Below are 15994 nucleotides of genomic sequence, written 5' to 3' on the forward strand. Positions count from 1 at the left end.
GCAGCATCCACTGATACTTTGCATCCTTTTGTATCCGCTGAGGAAATAAACGTTAATACAAAAACAACTATAATATAACCTGAATTAAACATGGCATATACGAATAAAGGGGTAAGTTTCTAAAGAAACTTGGTGGTACATCTGTGGAGGACATTACAAGATAATTTGAATTTATTGCCTGAGTTCAGGCAATATCAATCGATCACTATGAAGAAATTCTACAGCTGACGTTCCTAGGATTAGCCCCTCGTCAGAGCGAGGCCGATTTGCTCCGACGAAACTGTGTTAGAATCTTAGAATCTCTTTATAGTGGCAAATTAATACGATCAATTCAGTTGGTAACACCAAACCTCGATTTCACTGTATCATGAGAGGCGCAAAAGTATTGGGACCTTTCCCTTCCCGCCATTGCTTCGACCAGGTGCCAGTGCATCGCAGGGTTACTTAACGTCTGGTTGTTTATATTTCTTCGGTAATCATTTCAGAACACATCCAGGGTTGAGAGAGACGCTGGGTGAGTAAACTGCCTCGGTCGAGAACACTTCACAGTAAACCAAGTCAGTAACGCAACCCAAAGCTTAAGTTTGAGCGGGTGAAGGTCCAGTGTCCTGACTACTCGACCACCGCGCCTTCCATACCTCACGTGCGTTTCAAATTTCTTTGCCGTGACGTTGGCTTTTTATCGTCAAATCTCTTATACTTTTAAAAACCCACAAAGGCAGAAGCATATTTTATACGCAATTTATATAATTCACAATTTGTCCGAGATTACTTTTGTTTGTTGTTTCCGCTTTAGTACGCGCTGTTTTCGGCCACAAAAACTCGCGCAACTCTTTCAAGAAATTACTTGCAAAACTGAAACCAATCGCTTCTATATAATACACCTTTATCGAGCATTTAAAAGCTAAAAAATATTTGATTGTTGTACCCCCAGATCTCACTGTCTCGTGTAAATCTTTCGTTTTGATCTGACAGTCTCGGGTTCGACACGCAATTGAATTTAAGCGCTCCACCGTCATTTTACATAATCACTTGCTTTGATCGTTAATCATTGCACAGAAGAAAGTTAGATGTTGACTTCAAGAAGGAGGGAAAAAATGTCAGCTTACTTCTAGCGAGAGAAAAAAATCCGTGTGCCTCTTTGATGCGTTCTTGTGCTGGTAAATCATGTTTGAAAATATGGGATTCCTCACGGGATTTCAGGAAATAAGGTGAACGCACGCTCACGGCGCGTTATAACACGCTTGCACGCCAATGGCATGACACGTTTACCGTACACATATGCGCATGAAAACAATTGATTTTGGAAAACGTGCTGTAGCCATTGTTCATATCTGTCTAACACGGTAGGGCATTTTCTCTATAACACGCTGGATTTTTTTTTTCACACCCTAAGTTCCGTTGTTCCTTAACACGCAAGCTTATCTTCTACAATCCAGCTTACTTTGTTCCTTGTGTTTGTCAGCTTCTTAATTGTGAGAATGGTGTTTGTAAAATACATTACTTACAGAATATAAGCGAAAATGAAGAAGATCTTCTGTCCTATCCGAAAGTTGTAATAAAAAAGGAAACATTCACGGAAAATCACAGCTCTTTCCCTTATGATTTCACCAAGGAATTCAGTGAGCACGACATGTTTCACAAGATCCAGAAGAGCTCAGTTTGAACACATGAATTACTTTTTGAAAACTTAATTCTCACCTTGTAAAATATAAATTCTCATCGCTTCACGAAGTTAATAAGCCCAGAACCGAATCTTTGCAAATCCTTTAGCAACAGTTTCCCGGCTCCACGTCTCCTATGCGGTCGCTGTTCGTCACTCTATGCAAACCGGCATTTTTAAAATAAATAAACGCTGTTATACAACCCAGCTTAACCGGAGCGAAGCTGGCGTGTTATAATATTGGCACAGTCACCTTGTTAGATCGTGCAAAGTTGCGAGCAAGATCTTAACACGTTCCTTTGTTTTTACCGTGCGAACCAAGACAATGGCTGCGAAGTTAAGGAGACAAGTAACTTACACGCAGCTAACGTGTTAAAAGCTTTTTCTTTTGTTTTAGCGTTCTAGTGTACCGTGTGCGTGCGTTCACCTTATTCCCTGAAATCCCGTGGAGGGTCACATAAGAAAAACATAGAATGCTCGATCTTGAAGTCAATTTTAACGTCATAATGATATCATTTGACCGTAGGGAACAGAAAAGGTAAATTTCATTGCTTTTTTAGTTAAATTAACCATAAAATTTCATTGCAATCGATCTTGTTCATTCCTTTGGCCTCCTGTTAAAAAGACCACTCCAAACGAGTAGAAAATTGCCAAAGTTACAACGCTGTTTAAGAAAGGATTCAAGCGTGAACAAGGGAACTATCGACCAATATCAGTATTGCCACTCGTCTCAAAAATTTTCGAAAAAGTTATTTATCGTCAACTTTATCAATATCTTCAGGATAATAGCCTCTTGAATACGCACCAATCTGGCTTTCGATCAACGCACAGCACGCTAACAGCGCTGCTTGAGACAACGAACAACTGGTCAATTAATATGGACAACGGTCTCTTAAATGGCGTGCTATTTATTGATCTTAAAAAGGCCTTTGATACAATCGATCACGAAATAATTTTGCGGCAACTTGCGAACTATGGGGTTGATCAAAGTGCTTTACGAGTTTTTGCGTCCTACTAATGTAATAGATCCCAAAAATGCAGTGTCAATGGAGCGTTATCCAGTGCAAGTAGATTAACCTGCGGGGTTCCTTAGGGAAGTATACTGGGACCTCTGCTCTTTTTAATATATATAAATGATCTTCCTGATTGCCTCGATATTTCCTGTTTGCTGACGATACTAAAATCACCGTCCCTGGTTGCACTTTTGCCGAACTCGAACAAGCAACAAATTCTGAACTTAATAATTTTTACAGCTGGCTAAAAGCCAATAAGCTTAGTCTAAACATCGCGAAAACTCAGTTTATGGTGATTAGTACTCGTCAAAAGTTTCTTTCAGAAAATTGTAGTGAGATTAATATCCAATTAGATGGCCATCCAATTTGCAGGGTTGAGCATGCCAAATCATTAGGTTTAATTATTGATGACCGACTTTCACGGTCTAATCACATCAAAGAACTATGCAGAAAGATATCCTCGGCAATAGGTGCTCTGAGGCGCATTAGGTCCCTCATTTCTCAGTCCACTGCAGTACAAATATATAACGCTTTAATCCAACCTCATTTCGATTACTGTGCCCCCGTTTGGGATGGATTTAGTTCTTATCTGTGTGAGAAACTACAAATAACTGCAAAACCGAGCAGTTAGGGTTATTCTGCAAGCCAGCTGTGAGGTAAACTCAAGCCTGCTTCTTGAAACTTTGAAGTGGGACCAGCTATCATTGGGAAGAAGAAAGCAAAAAGCTATAATGATGTTTAAATCCCTCAACGGGTTAGCCCCAGTGTACTTGCATGATTTATACAGTGAGCAACTCACAGACTATGACTTGCGTGATTCTTTCCGTAAGTTAAACTTGCCCAAGCCGCGTACTGAATATTTGAAACGTAGCTTTGACCATAGCGGTGCCTTACTGTGGAATTCTCTTCCTGAGAATATTAGGGCGACTAGATCAATTGGGCAGTTTAAGAAGGAAATCAACCGCGCACTTGAAACATTCGATTCCCACTCGGCAATCTTGTAAATCAGTTTTTATAGTTATTTTAATTTTTACAAATGATTGTAATTAAAATGCTGTTAGTATAACTGAAGATTCTTAACCGAGTTTAAATAAAGATCTACTACTACTACTACTACCAAGTTTTAAATTCGTTCACGATCGCCGTCTATCTTTCAAAAAGGCACTTCCGCAATTTCTACACAGACGCTGGTTATGTATTGAAATCAATCAATCAATTATGACCTTTAACTGCCCCCACGGCTCGTATTTCGCATTAAATCGTAACGATCGAAACGATTCTCAATCGTGTTAGTTTTGCGCTTGAACTCGACTTTTTTTTGTTCAAAGATTCTTAGATAAAACCCTAAGACAATGAAAGTTTGCATGTTAAAGGTGAGGAGCGATTGATTGTGATTAAGTAATGTTGTAATGATCGTTTGTTAGGGTAAGCGAACGAGGAAGCGGGAAGAATAAAAAGATGGAGAATTGACTGGCATGACAAACAATAAACTTGAAGCTTGAAAGTAATTCCAAGATGACTTACGCAAACAAGAGTGGTAATCGTAGTCTTGACTGTTACAAACGCAAGACCCATCTACACATTTGGATTGCATTCTATAACCGCCGGGGCAATAATTGTGGACACCAAGACATTTGTTTTGACAATTCACCCTCGCCAAGTAAGAGCTGTAGAACAGCATCAAGGCGCCGAATGCTGAGATTTTCGTGAACATGATTCCTGCTGTCTCCTGCGTAGAGAAACGTGTAAACAAACAGAACAGCTTATTATTTTTTCGCCTCACTTTCTCAAAACATGCTCATGAACACGCTTCAAAAGGGTTTTACACTCCACCGGATGTACTAGAAATTTTGCAGAATTTAATTGAAATTTGCGCCTCCATCAGTTCTCAAACCATTCACTGGAAAGTACATTTACCTTGAAGAAGCTCGGCTGATTCCAAAGGTGATGTATTTCCTTCTTTCTACTTCAAAACTTCGAAACCTTGCCTTATTCAACAGTTGTATCAAAATGATTGCGTTGACGTATCGTCGCAGCTGTTTTAAGCAACGCAATATAAATAAGTGCACTCGTGCACTTGATTCAGCGGTTTTCCTTACACCCTGCGCTTTTTCGAAGCGGATAAAGGGCCATAGATTCTTAGGCATCTATTCACGTTTTTCCTGTGTAGATAAAAGCATTTGGTCATAGAATTGCTTAATTATTGTACCTATATTTGTTATTCCTTGTCAGGTAATATTTGCCTTTTACGAAAAAGTCCGGAAATGAACACATCATTTTTCCTTGGACACAAACTCCGTCTCAGCAAAGGAGGATGCAATTTGTAACCACGGAAACAATATAATATAATACTTATTTTTAATAGTGTGTGTACTTTTCCTCTAGTATTTGCATTCGACGAACAATGTGGACTGAGTAGAAACACGACACACCATCAACCAAGCAGAACACAAGCTTAGCGTCAATCAGGTCAGAGAGGTGACCTTTCAACCACAGAATGAATTAAAATCCATTGGATGTGCGTAAATGATGAAAGCAAGATTACTGCTCAGTATTAGTCACTCTTATATTTAAGATTGTTCAGATGGTTTTTTTTTGTGGTTACTGCCACATACGTCGTCAATACGTAAGGGTGATTGAGGAAGTGTAACGATAGATTGCCGAGCTTCACCCGATTTTGACCCGATGCTACTGTTTGTTCGTTTTGCATAATCTTCGAAATTCGACATTTTCATGAGAGATTATTAGGCGCATCATACAGAAAAGAAAAGAAAAGAGAATGCCTTTTGAAACAAATAATTTTTTTGTTGCGATATGATTTTTTCGTTCTTGCCGCGACACTACAGAAGACAGTAAACTTCTTGCCATCTCTTTTGACGATGGCTTCTCGCGGACGCTTGGTTAATAAAAAGCCAATTTTTCTTGTATAAATATCCTAATAGCTGAGATCTGCGCATCATGAAAACTTAGAAGAAAAACTTGTTTTTGTTTGAATCCTGGTTGGGCTACATTTGAATTTGATTAGGGGCACGTGACCAAGAATCAACCAACCACAGTGCTGGTTTTTTTGAGTGAAAGTCTAGATTTATAACAACATAACTTATTTGGTAATGCAGGTTAAGAGTCACGCAGCCGAAGCTGATGTGGACCTACCTGATACTAATTTACAACAAATTGTACAATATTTAAGTAATTAATACTATATTAATTAAAATATCTATATAAATTTGGATTCGTTAAGTGTCTAAGAAAAGAAATAACTATATAAGTCTGTGGATTAAATTATACCGGATGTGATTCAAATGGAAATAATTATAACTTCATATAGAAGTTAATGTGCTGAGAGTAGACCCGCCTCGGAGTGGGATGTGTTAAGATTGATTACCAGTCTGTTTCCATCGACTAGGTGCAAACTGAACACATACAATATATATGATTAAATTTAGATCTAATTTAGGGATCTTTGAGGATGAAAATTAAGAAAATAAAACAGGAAGCCATAGATACGAATAAATGTTAATGAATCGTAAATAATCTAGTCTTAATCGAGAAGGTTTTAGACACTGATAAAGGATTAAGAAATTACGAAGTTGCTATAAAAGCCCCAAACTTCAAACTGTTGTGAGAAAATGAGGCAACTTGAATTACTGTTCCCCGTTCGAATCGTTATAATGATGATCCACCTTGCCAGAAATTCACTGCTTGCATTGTTTTGTCAGCCGAATTCCGTAGATTCACACCGTCTAACCAAAGATTTAGCTTCTGCTAAAGTAAGTGAAGCAGTAGCATCATTAATTAGATTCCCTTGTTAGAGACAAACAAACTTTAAAAAAAAAACTAACCTTCCGCATTGAATGTAAACATCCGAAGTGATTGTATCGGCAGTAGTATTTCTTATTAACAATTTTTAATCTTCGACGGCCTAGTAGTAAACATCCACGGGTCTCGCAAAAAGCGTACAATTGTCATAGAAAGCGACGAGGAAGTCTTAAATATTCTTCACAGTTCATCCGTCGCATTTGTATATATTTTCTCTCATTAAAAGGCAGGACACGTGTAAACAAGTTTGTAGCACTTGCTTGCACTCATCGACGCGTGGCTGTTTGTTTTTGAGGATCTCAATGAAAGTGCTTCTTTCAAATTGTGATACATAAATTTTGAAACACTTTTCAAGACTGCAGTAACATTTGTCGGAAAGTAAATTTATCCTCTTTACGGAATAAGCATTAATTAGTCCGATGACCTGACTTGAGCAGTTTGATCCGGATTTCGAAAAGATTAATGAATAATTTTAAAAGCACACGCACCAGCGGATGTGACGAAGCAACTTCCAGCTGAATTAACTTGATTTTATTTTAATCATTTGATACTGTGATAAGCTATACCGCTTAGAAGAATAAGAATATTTTGTAACTTCCTCACTCTCGGAAAACACGTAATTATTGTCAATATAATTGAGCATCATTGCATGTTGGCCCACGGTCAAAGAATAAAATTCTAAATTGCAAAATGAAGATGCTGCTCTTTTGAAAAATTCAGTATACCGTGTATAAGTCAAAAAGCAATGCTGGTTTTAAAAATGTTATGTTTGAGTATCTGTTTTTTTTTTCTTTCTGTTCCTTTCATATTCATTCCTCAGTTTATTTTAATGCCAGTCTAAATCCCGTAATCCGCGTTTTAAATATGGCAGTCACAAATCTTGGCCACACTAAAATAAGAGAAGAGCAAACTTTTATACAGACTTGTTCGATCGATGCTCTCTTCTGATTTCAGCTTGCATTAGGCCATTGTTTGCGCGAGGTTTTTCCAAGGTTTCTAACTTCCTTCCACTCTTCACCTGTAATTATTTTGCTCATACGAACGATCATACGTAATTGTCTGTGCGATCGAATGTCTCTTCCCGGTCTAAATCGTTAACTGTGAAAACCTAATTGGTGAACTGTAACATGATTCAAGAGCCTCTTATCACAAACGATCAATAGGCAAAAGACTAGGAAAGAGAGGATGACCCTTTTACCTTAGATAAACATATGTGTTGAACTTTTAATGCTAAATCTTAACTAAGAATCACAATCATGCCAATCTTATGTGAGAACAAGCTCCTATAATCCTAGTCTCCCTCGCAGCCGTTTTTTGGATGTCACGCAACGTTCCCCCGAAACAACGTTGCATGACATCCAAAAAACCGCTGCGAGTGAGACTCCTTGCAATCCCGACTGCTTTACAGCTTGGCCGGAGCATTTTGATAATTTAACGATAATTTTTAGGGTACAGTAGCAATTGGTGACCATTTCCATGTGTAAACTAGAAGTTGAAATGTTAAATTACTGTGACAACTTCGTCAAAAAGAATTCTCAGCAGAAAAATGCTTATTCATATGGATATATATTGCGGGTGTAGGGCTCAGAACAAGACAGTCCATTATTTTAAAGGGGAGTAAGTCTTTACCGAAACCGCGGTGCAGCGTGGGTGGGATAGTATAACAGGGTAATTTGGTATTATCGACGAGTTGATAACATAAATTGGCTACTGTTAAGAGTTCCAAAGCTGACGTTTCGAGCGTTAGCCCTTCGTCAGAGCGAATGACGAAGGGCTCACGCTCGAAACGTCAGCTTTGAAACTCTTTACGGTGGCCAATTTACGTTGTCAACTCGTTGGTAATACCAAATTACCCTGTCCATTATCTTCTTTGTTTGGCAAGACATGCAATCTCTAGCTCTGTCCACAATTTTGTTTCCCATATGAGTGTTGCCATATACAGATGATCACTCCAACGACATTTCATATTAAATGGAATATGTCTTGGAAACGATATATTAGAACTAACTTGTATGCTTTAAGGTCATTGTTGATGTTTTTATCACCTGATCTATTGGGTACTTCAAAGTAAGATATTTCTTCACTTCATTTATTTCTTTTCAGGTTAATTTATTCCTGACGTACTTATCTCTTCTTTTTTATTAAAATTGGATTGACAAGTTGAACGGCGGCCTCACAGATCCTTTTTAAAAATTGGATTTCAGTTCAGATACCTCCCTTGGACTGTAATTGAAGTAGGAATAAAAGGTTAGAAACTTCGGCATTCTTGAATAAAAACAGGAAATATCTCCTAATGTAATGCTGCTTTTCAAAGCGAGTTGGGCTCCCGAAGTGGTTATTAAAAGTTTTTTTCATCTAAAAACCACTCACTGAGAGATATTTTCCGCATTGAAATCTCCCTCAGCCGGCGAAAAGGCGGTGCGATTCAAGTTATTCGCTTTTAAAACATAATTTAAACAGAAACTTCGTCTTTGTTTTTGTTTCTATAAAAACAAATTAACCGGCTGTGACAGATTGACAGGCCACTAGCACATGTTAGTTTAAGAATAGAGAATACCTGCAGCTTGTTGCATAATGGTGAATTTCAACAAAGAAGTTCTGCTAATTGCTACTCGGCTTTTGAATCCGCGGATAGCAATTAACTTGAAGATTCTGCAGTTAAGTGAAATCATAAAATTTAATGAGGCTCACATACAATCCATTCAGAAACATATTGAATACACCTGATCGTTTTTAAAATCATCAACTCCCGGAAGAGCCCCAGTTCGCTGCTGTTCCTCTGTATGTCCAAGATCTTTTCTTCAATCGCAGTTAACAGGTTAGCGGTGAGCACACTTGTTAAATATTTATCATGTAAAGTTTTGAGTGTTATTTTAATCTTTGTCAGATTTCGTTTGAACAGAGAAGTAGTTCATTTTGACGGAGTAACGCGTTAAATTTGAGACAGTTTTTTATTACCTCATGTTTGCGGTTTTCACCCGTCATTCAACCTGATATTAGTCGCTCGGTCAAACGTTAAAATCTTCCATAGATGATATGTAAAATTCGTCATTAAGGAGTTTCTACGTACATTTGTGAGACTTTTCCGAGATTATCAGAACTTATAGATAGGGAAGAAATAGAGCAAGGTTGTTAAATCTAAACAGTTTTCTCGGCCATCTGTTTGACCTAATGATTTCTTGGTCTGCTTTACGTAGCAAAGGAACATGAAAAAGCTCTTGTAAGAGTGGCGAAACTGGCTTCGAGTCTTCAAAACCATCTAGATTTGTCTCTTCGTCTCTGAGTGAAGCAGTAAATATTTCTATCAATTTCCATCCCAAATTTTAGAGGTCAATATATTAATATTTTCCTTCTTGTCTTGATTTTCTATTTCGGTCGTCGGTTGGATATTTTCCAGAGGCCAATTTTGTTTCGCTAGGTCAATTTGCGTAACCGACACATTGAGAACAAACTAAATCGTCGAACAGGTGATGCGATTTTGTCACCTCAGTTTCAATTCCTACAAAGCATTGATATAAATCATGATAATATTTGTACTAGTCTTTAGCTGCAAAAAAACTAGAATCTGATCTCAGTCTGGTTACGAAATTAAAACTGGAGAAGGGAAACGACGAAAGAAGAATAGGTTTTGAGGAGACGCACAGCGCATTCAAATGAAAAGTTAACATCAAATGGGGATATTAATGCTATAATTTTGCCAGGAGCCGACCCACCACATCAGTCAACGCTTGAAAATGTTCCGACCAACTAAGCTATGTCGATAAAAACATTTTAAGTTCAAGTTAAGCAGTAAGACTCATAGTTTGGTTTTCAATCCGTAGAATCAAACTTGAAGGATCTTTATTTAGGAAATGAATTGTTTTGTCTTGAGTGAAGAAAAAGGAACCCTTCTTTAATTTATTCCCTTCATTGTGCGTAAAAGGCATCTAAAATCCTGGAAAATTGAATGATGTGACATCGAATTTTTTGTTCGTTTTCCAGTTTTAAAATTTCTGTGAGGTGTCGCTTTTTGTAGTTCAATTTCCAACAGGTGTAAATGGCGACACTGAACCATTTATTACAATATCGTTTATTATTACCAGCCATGACATTTTTATTATTCAAATTACATACACTGCACAAAGAAACACTGCATTGAAACCAACAAAGCTGGCCAACCTGTTGACAACACGCAAAAACACCTCACCTAGGTTCAATAAAAAATTTAAAATTCGCAACGTTACCTTCAAAACAGATATTTCCCAAGCAGTTGCTTTCTTGGTGTTTTTAGGAATTGCATCATCGATAGGGGAATCAATGTCTGCATCTGACAAATCGTGAAACTTTGAGTCAGCCGAAGCCATGGTGTAATGACAGTGGTGTGTTGAATTTCAACCACGGCTATCCCACGACAATGACATCAAGGAGGTTGTTCCGTCACAACCCTGTATCATGAGGTGCAAATCAGCCAATCAGAAAATCGGAATTCGAACAGTGTCTGAAAGTTGAATAATTAGTTGAATAATAAAGATTGGCGTTAAATACGCCACATAATTTACAGAGTTAGCGATACTGCAATAGCGCTGCATTTATCTTTAATATATTTTTTTAACGGTGTCAGAAGACTCTTGCAGTTAACTGAGTCTTGTTGGAACTCTTGGCTCAATTTAAGAAGCTTTTCATCAGCTTCGAATTCTCTTCAAAAAGCATATCCAGCATTTAGTTTGTCGAAGTGGTTAAGACCAATGAGTTAACAAGTCTTTGCGTACGGAGGTCAGTACGGGATTTCAGATGTCACCAATAACCAATAGTCTGATGCGTACACGTATTATCCATTCATCATAACATATGAATGTAGTGCTGACTTCTAAGTAAAAGTGTGACGAAATTGCTGTCAAGGTTTCCCAACAAAAAAGACGGCTAAGAAATGTGCAAAGTTTTAAAACGCACGCGCTTTGCTTTTGTTCTTGTCATTAGATCTTTTGTTTTGTTACGATCTCTTTGCCGTCGCCTTGGTGGTTTTCTTAAAGTCCATAGTAGTAAGGAGTTTAAATAAAGACGACGGCGACGCCGTAGGCAACGTCAATTAAAAAGAAACTTCTATCGGTTTTACCTCCGATTCTCGCGATACTCTCAAGTCATTTAGTTTGTTGCTTACTGTCAAAACTATTTCGCGCAACTGGGTATGGAACACAGCGTTAATAGAAATTTACAAAATTAGCCATCGTCGTTCACTTTCTCCGGACGACGCAAAGTTTGGTCATTTCACGTTGTTGTTGTGCAGGACGCTAAGAAATTTACAAAGATTTACAACGCACGTGCACAGCCATCGTTCTGCTCATTCAACCTTCTATTTATTGACGTTCTGTTGCCGTTGCCGTCGTGGTTTTCTTCAACTCCCTACTGAATCTTTAACGCAGCGGTATCCTTTGTCGGCGGCAAGGAAGATCAACAAATAATTGTTATCGGCAACGAAGTCGTAGGGGAGCATTTCGAAAACTTAATTTTTTCTACCACAGACATCGTTTGTGTTCCGTGTTACGTGCTTGTAATGCTTTCGATATTCTCCTTGCATGTCCGATGAAAAAACTAGCACAATCAATTCAACAACTGAACGAACTTTGGTTCGTGTAGTGTGATCGTCCGGGTGAGTGTAGTTCTGAAAAAAACTGTTGTTGGTGACAACAACAGTTCTTTTCAGAACTACACTCACCCGGACGATCACACTACACGAACTACTGATACTCCTGGGTTCAAACCATTTACTTTACTGAACGAACTTTATTTATCCCTTACCTTGACTACAGTTAAAAATGTCACAATATTTTAAAATTATGAAAGTAAGGTGGTAACTGACGGCCCAAAATAACCTTAAAGCGGGTAAGTTTAAAAAAAAACTGTGGTCCTGCGTCGGTGGGAGAGTGTATAGCAGGTAATTTAGTGTTAACAACTGAGTTGAAAACGTAAATTTGCCATCATAAAAAATAAAAAAGCTGACGTTTCGAGCGTTAGCCCTTCGTCAGAGCCCAATCGCTAACCTTAGTTGGGTAAAAATCTCAAGTTGCCTCTTGATTATGTAATTTTGCAGTTTATGGCCGGTATAGTTGAAACAAAGAGCTTACGATGTGTAAAGTATGTAAATGAAGTTTAGAAAAAATTAGTAGACAGCGCACATACTGCTAGAAATATTGAGGGTGAGATGAGAAGTTGATACTTTAATTTGCGCTTGAAAGAGGATGAGGTTGAGCTTTTGATATCTTCATTTATTGAATTCCAAATTACACGGCCATGAATTTGGGTAACGAATTTCCCATAATTAGTTCTTATCTTAGGAACGTGATTTCAGAAAACATTTCATCCTGGAGCTTATCCGATCTGTCTGCTATTTGGCCAAGGAGCCTATGGAGCACTGAATTGATTTATTTAGGCAAAGTTTATTGGCTATAATTTTAGGGTTAAAAGTAAACTGAATTAATTATTGACTTGATTACGAGGTGATGCTTTGTCTTCCCGTTTTGCATATCTTAATCAGTCCTTCGGTTTACTCCTCGCCTACTTGTTCAAATTTTTACAGAATTTTCCGACAAAATGAAGAGCCTGGTGTTAATACTTATTTTGTCCGTGATGTTTCAAGCCAAAGCAAAGAAGACTCCTGATTACATTTACAAAGCGGCTGCCCAGGTGAGGGTGTTTTTACTCAGACATATATATCTTTTTTCTCTCTTTGGTGTGTGTTATCGTCTTTCATTATACCAGCTGCAATGTTACATTCTAACCGTCTCAGCTCAACAATTTTGGATCGTAGCCGCCGATATAATTTGACAGTTTTCTCTATGGAAATGACAATTCAAAATTTTAAACTGAAGTGCAAAAATAAAATACTGATGAAGACTGAAAAATTATATTCTGAAGAGGAAGTTTATTATAACACATGAGTTTTTCTCTTTGTCCCTTTAAATTATTTGTAATCAATGTCGATTGAATTTGTGTACATACGTGTAAGTGCACGATTACGAGTACGTTCTGGAATTTTTGCGCACGAGGGACGTTTTGAAAGTTGAGAGCACGAGCCGTGGGTTCGAGCAATATGGAAACCTTTCGGAACATCTCGAGTGACTCAAGAACGAGAAGAGTGCGAGCATGGCATAATGTTTTTCGTTCCTCAAATTTTCATCTGGTCGCTTTCTATGCCACCATGTCCATTCGAGGGATTCACATAGCTTTAAACACTTTTCAACGTTTTTGAAAATATAATATTCGATAGTTTGTATGCTATTTTGTAAACACCCTTGAAAACATCGATAACGAAAGATGGTCTCGATATGCTGTCTCACTTCCAGAATGGTGGCATTGAAGTAATCTGATAAATAATTTATCCGAAATTAACAGCTGGCATTTTTGTATTTGATCAAACTATACGTGTATATGAAATATCCTATAAGCGAATGATTTATCAAAAATCATCCCCACAGATTTGCAAGCCGTATTTCCTCCAGTGCAAACAAAATCCCGATAGAGGGATAAGCGGCTGCTTTCAGGATGTGTACAAAACCTGTATTCCGTCGGTAAGTTATTACTACGTTCTGTAAACTTTTGGGGCTAATTACTCCAAATTATTGCACAGACTTCAATTTGACATCCATGATGAGGGGATTAAAACAAATGCTTGGTCTGCAAACCTTGGAATATATTGGCACCTTGAAATCCGCATATATTCTGTTTTCTACTTTTAGTGGATAAAAAAACCGAATGAAAGAATAGATATATAAGGAATTCATTTAACTGAATAAATGGAAAACTGAGTTAGTAAGTTATCTAATGAACCACAATTCTTAATGTTTGCCTACTTGTTTATCTGTTAACTTATAAATTTGTTCTTCTTTATGAAATTTTTAATTCTTTGACTTTATACTTGCATAAATGATTGCTAAAGCAGTAACTCACAAATATGAGTGACAGCCTACAACTGCATCTTGTTTGGGAATGAGCAGCAACTTTGTCAACAACATTTCCCAGTCATTAGTTCTCGCCTAAGGGAGGAGCTCTGGAATATTTTCATGTTCCACCACCCCCCTGCCCCTCATCATAGGCAGAGACTTGTCAATCAATTTTCATTATTATTTTCCATCATACGTTTTTGGCAACGACTGCCGTTCTGAAAACCGTGTGGTCCCACCAGAGTCCTCCAACCCCGGCCCTCCCCTCCCCAGTTGATAGAGGATGAATGGTCCCCAGAGAAACATCATGACAATCTTAAATTATACAACCATCAGGCAAATCTCCCAAAAGATCTCGGGGTATTTACTTTTTTCAGAGAGATGCGTGACCCTTAACAATATTGTCTCTATTTTATAGTTCCGTGAGGAATTTCAGGCCATCGAGAAATGTGTTGTTGACGCTGGAGATAATTTGGAGTCTGCGATGACGTGCACTAAAGGATTCACAGAAGCCTGAAAGGCTCTTTTTCTCTCAACCAAGGAATTAAAAAAGGAACAGAATGTATTTAGTATAGGGGTTAATATATGTTAAAAATCAAACAAGAATCAGTAGAAATGTCCCAATCAATTTTAGAAGATTTACTTTCAGGCATGTATATTTGTTTGTTTTAAGTATACAAAGGCGGTCTAGGAAATAAAGGTCTTTGCAAATTACGTTTTGCGACTTGTGCGTCTGTCTGTTTTTGTCTCTTTTCGTTTCTTTCTTTGTTTAATTTGTTTTTTAGTAAAGGAAAAGCCCTCGAGCAGTATGACTACTAGTCTGACACAACACAGCCATTTCATATCGCTACTCAATCCAATATTGGCAGAAACGAAATAAATTTACCCCTCACAACGAAAGGAGGAATTCTGTTTTTTTTTCTTTTTTTTAATTATATTTAATTGTATAACTTGATACATAACGAGCAATTTTGTGCGACTTTTCAATTGAAGAAAGAAGCGTCATAAAAAGTTATTCCAGAAAAGAAAGCTGCGTTTGTTTATGTCTTTTTTTACTTAAACTACTTACCGACAAGACTTCACAGTTTCAGTGACTGCGATAACACATTTTGTGTGTGACTGACACGAAACGCTGTTCCGAAATAACTTCCCTTTATAAAGTACTTAGTTTTTTACAAATCTTGTGGCACTTTCTTGGGAAATATTACATCTGAATAAACAGAGTTTTCAAATTGAATGGCTCAAACATTCTGGGATAGGAACTTCGGTAAAGACATTGAAATTAAAACTACTCGACTCTACTTCCTGTGGCATGGTGACAAGAAAAGAAATATCCTGTTAATTTCCTCATTTCAGATCTGATAAGAAGTTTCTGCGAGTTTCATTGCATATGATATTTATTTGAAATTTATATCTTGATCTATGGACTGTACATTGTTGATGTCACTGGTGGGCACTTATTTTCGGATAATAACATTTAATGAAAAGTTTTCGACTTGAGAATGATTGACACTTTCAAACGAGGTCGCACTTGAAGTAAACGTTGAATAGAAACAATTCATACAAATATATAGGGAAACATT

At 37.6% G+C, this 15994-nt stretch overlaps 2 protein-coding genes across 4 annotated transcripts in view; one reads left to right on the forward strand and one right to left on the reverse strand.

The window, feature by feature from the left end:
- LOC131777387 (mucin-22) overlaps nt 1-4879 on the reverse strand; it is a 21884-nt gene extending 17005 nt beyond the window's left edge. The window contains 3 exon segments of the mRNA XM_066160889.1: nt 1-37; nt 4201-4405; nt 4594-4879. The exon segment at nt 1-37 is cut by the window's left edge and continues 274 nt beyond it. Of these exon segments, the coding sequence (XP_066016986.1) occupies nt 1-37; nt 4201-4390 (227 nt within the window). The 5' untranslated portion in view covers nt 4391-4405; nt 4594-4879.
- A 4285-nt stretch (nt 4880-9164) lies between these two features.
- On the forward strand, nt 9165-15125 carry LOC131777423 (uncharacterized). 3 transcript variants are annotated; one of them, XM_059093736.2, is made up of 4 exons: nt 9165-9313; nt 13049-13155; nt 13947-14039; nt 14830-15125. In XM_059093736.2, the coding sequence occupies exons 2-4, from the start codon at nt 13063-13065 to the stop codon at nt 14926-14928; spliced, it is 285 nt and encodes a 94-aa protein (XP_058949719.2). In that variant the 5' UTR covers nt 9165-9313; nt 13049-13062; the 3' UTR covers nt 14929-15125. The 3 variants fall into 3 exon arrangements, with proteins under 3 accessions (XP_058949719.2, XP_058949725.2, XP_058949712.2); XM_059093742.2 differs by having other exon boundaries at nt 9207-9320; XM_059093729.2 differs by lacking the exon at nt 9165-9313 and having other exon boundaries at nt 12989-13155.
- Nucleotides 15126-15994: the final 869 nt, after the last annotated feature.

Source organism: Pocillopora verrucosa, chromosome 14 (assembly GCF_036669915.1).
Source record: "Pocillopora verrucosa isolate sample1 chromosome 14, ASM3666991v2, whole genome shotgun sequence".
NCBI lineage: Eukaryota > Metazoa > Cnidaria > Anthozoa > Scleractinia > Pocilloporidae > Pocillopora > Pocillopora verrucosa.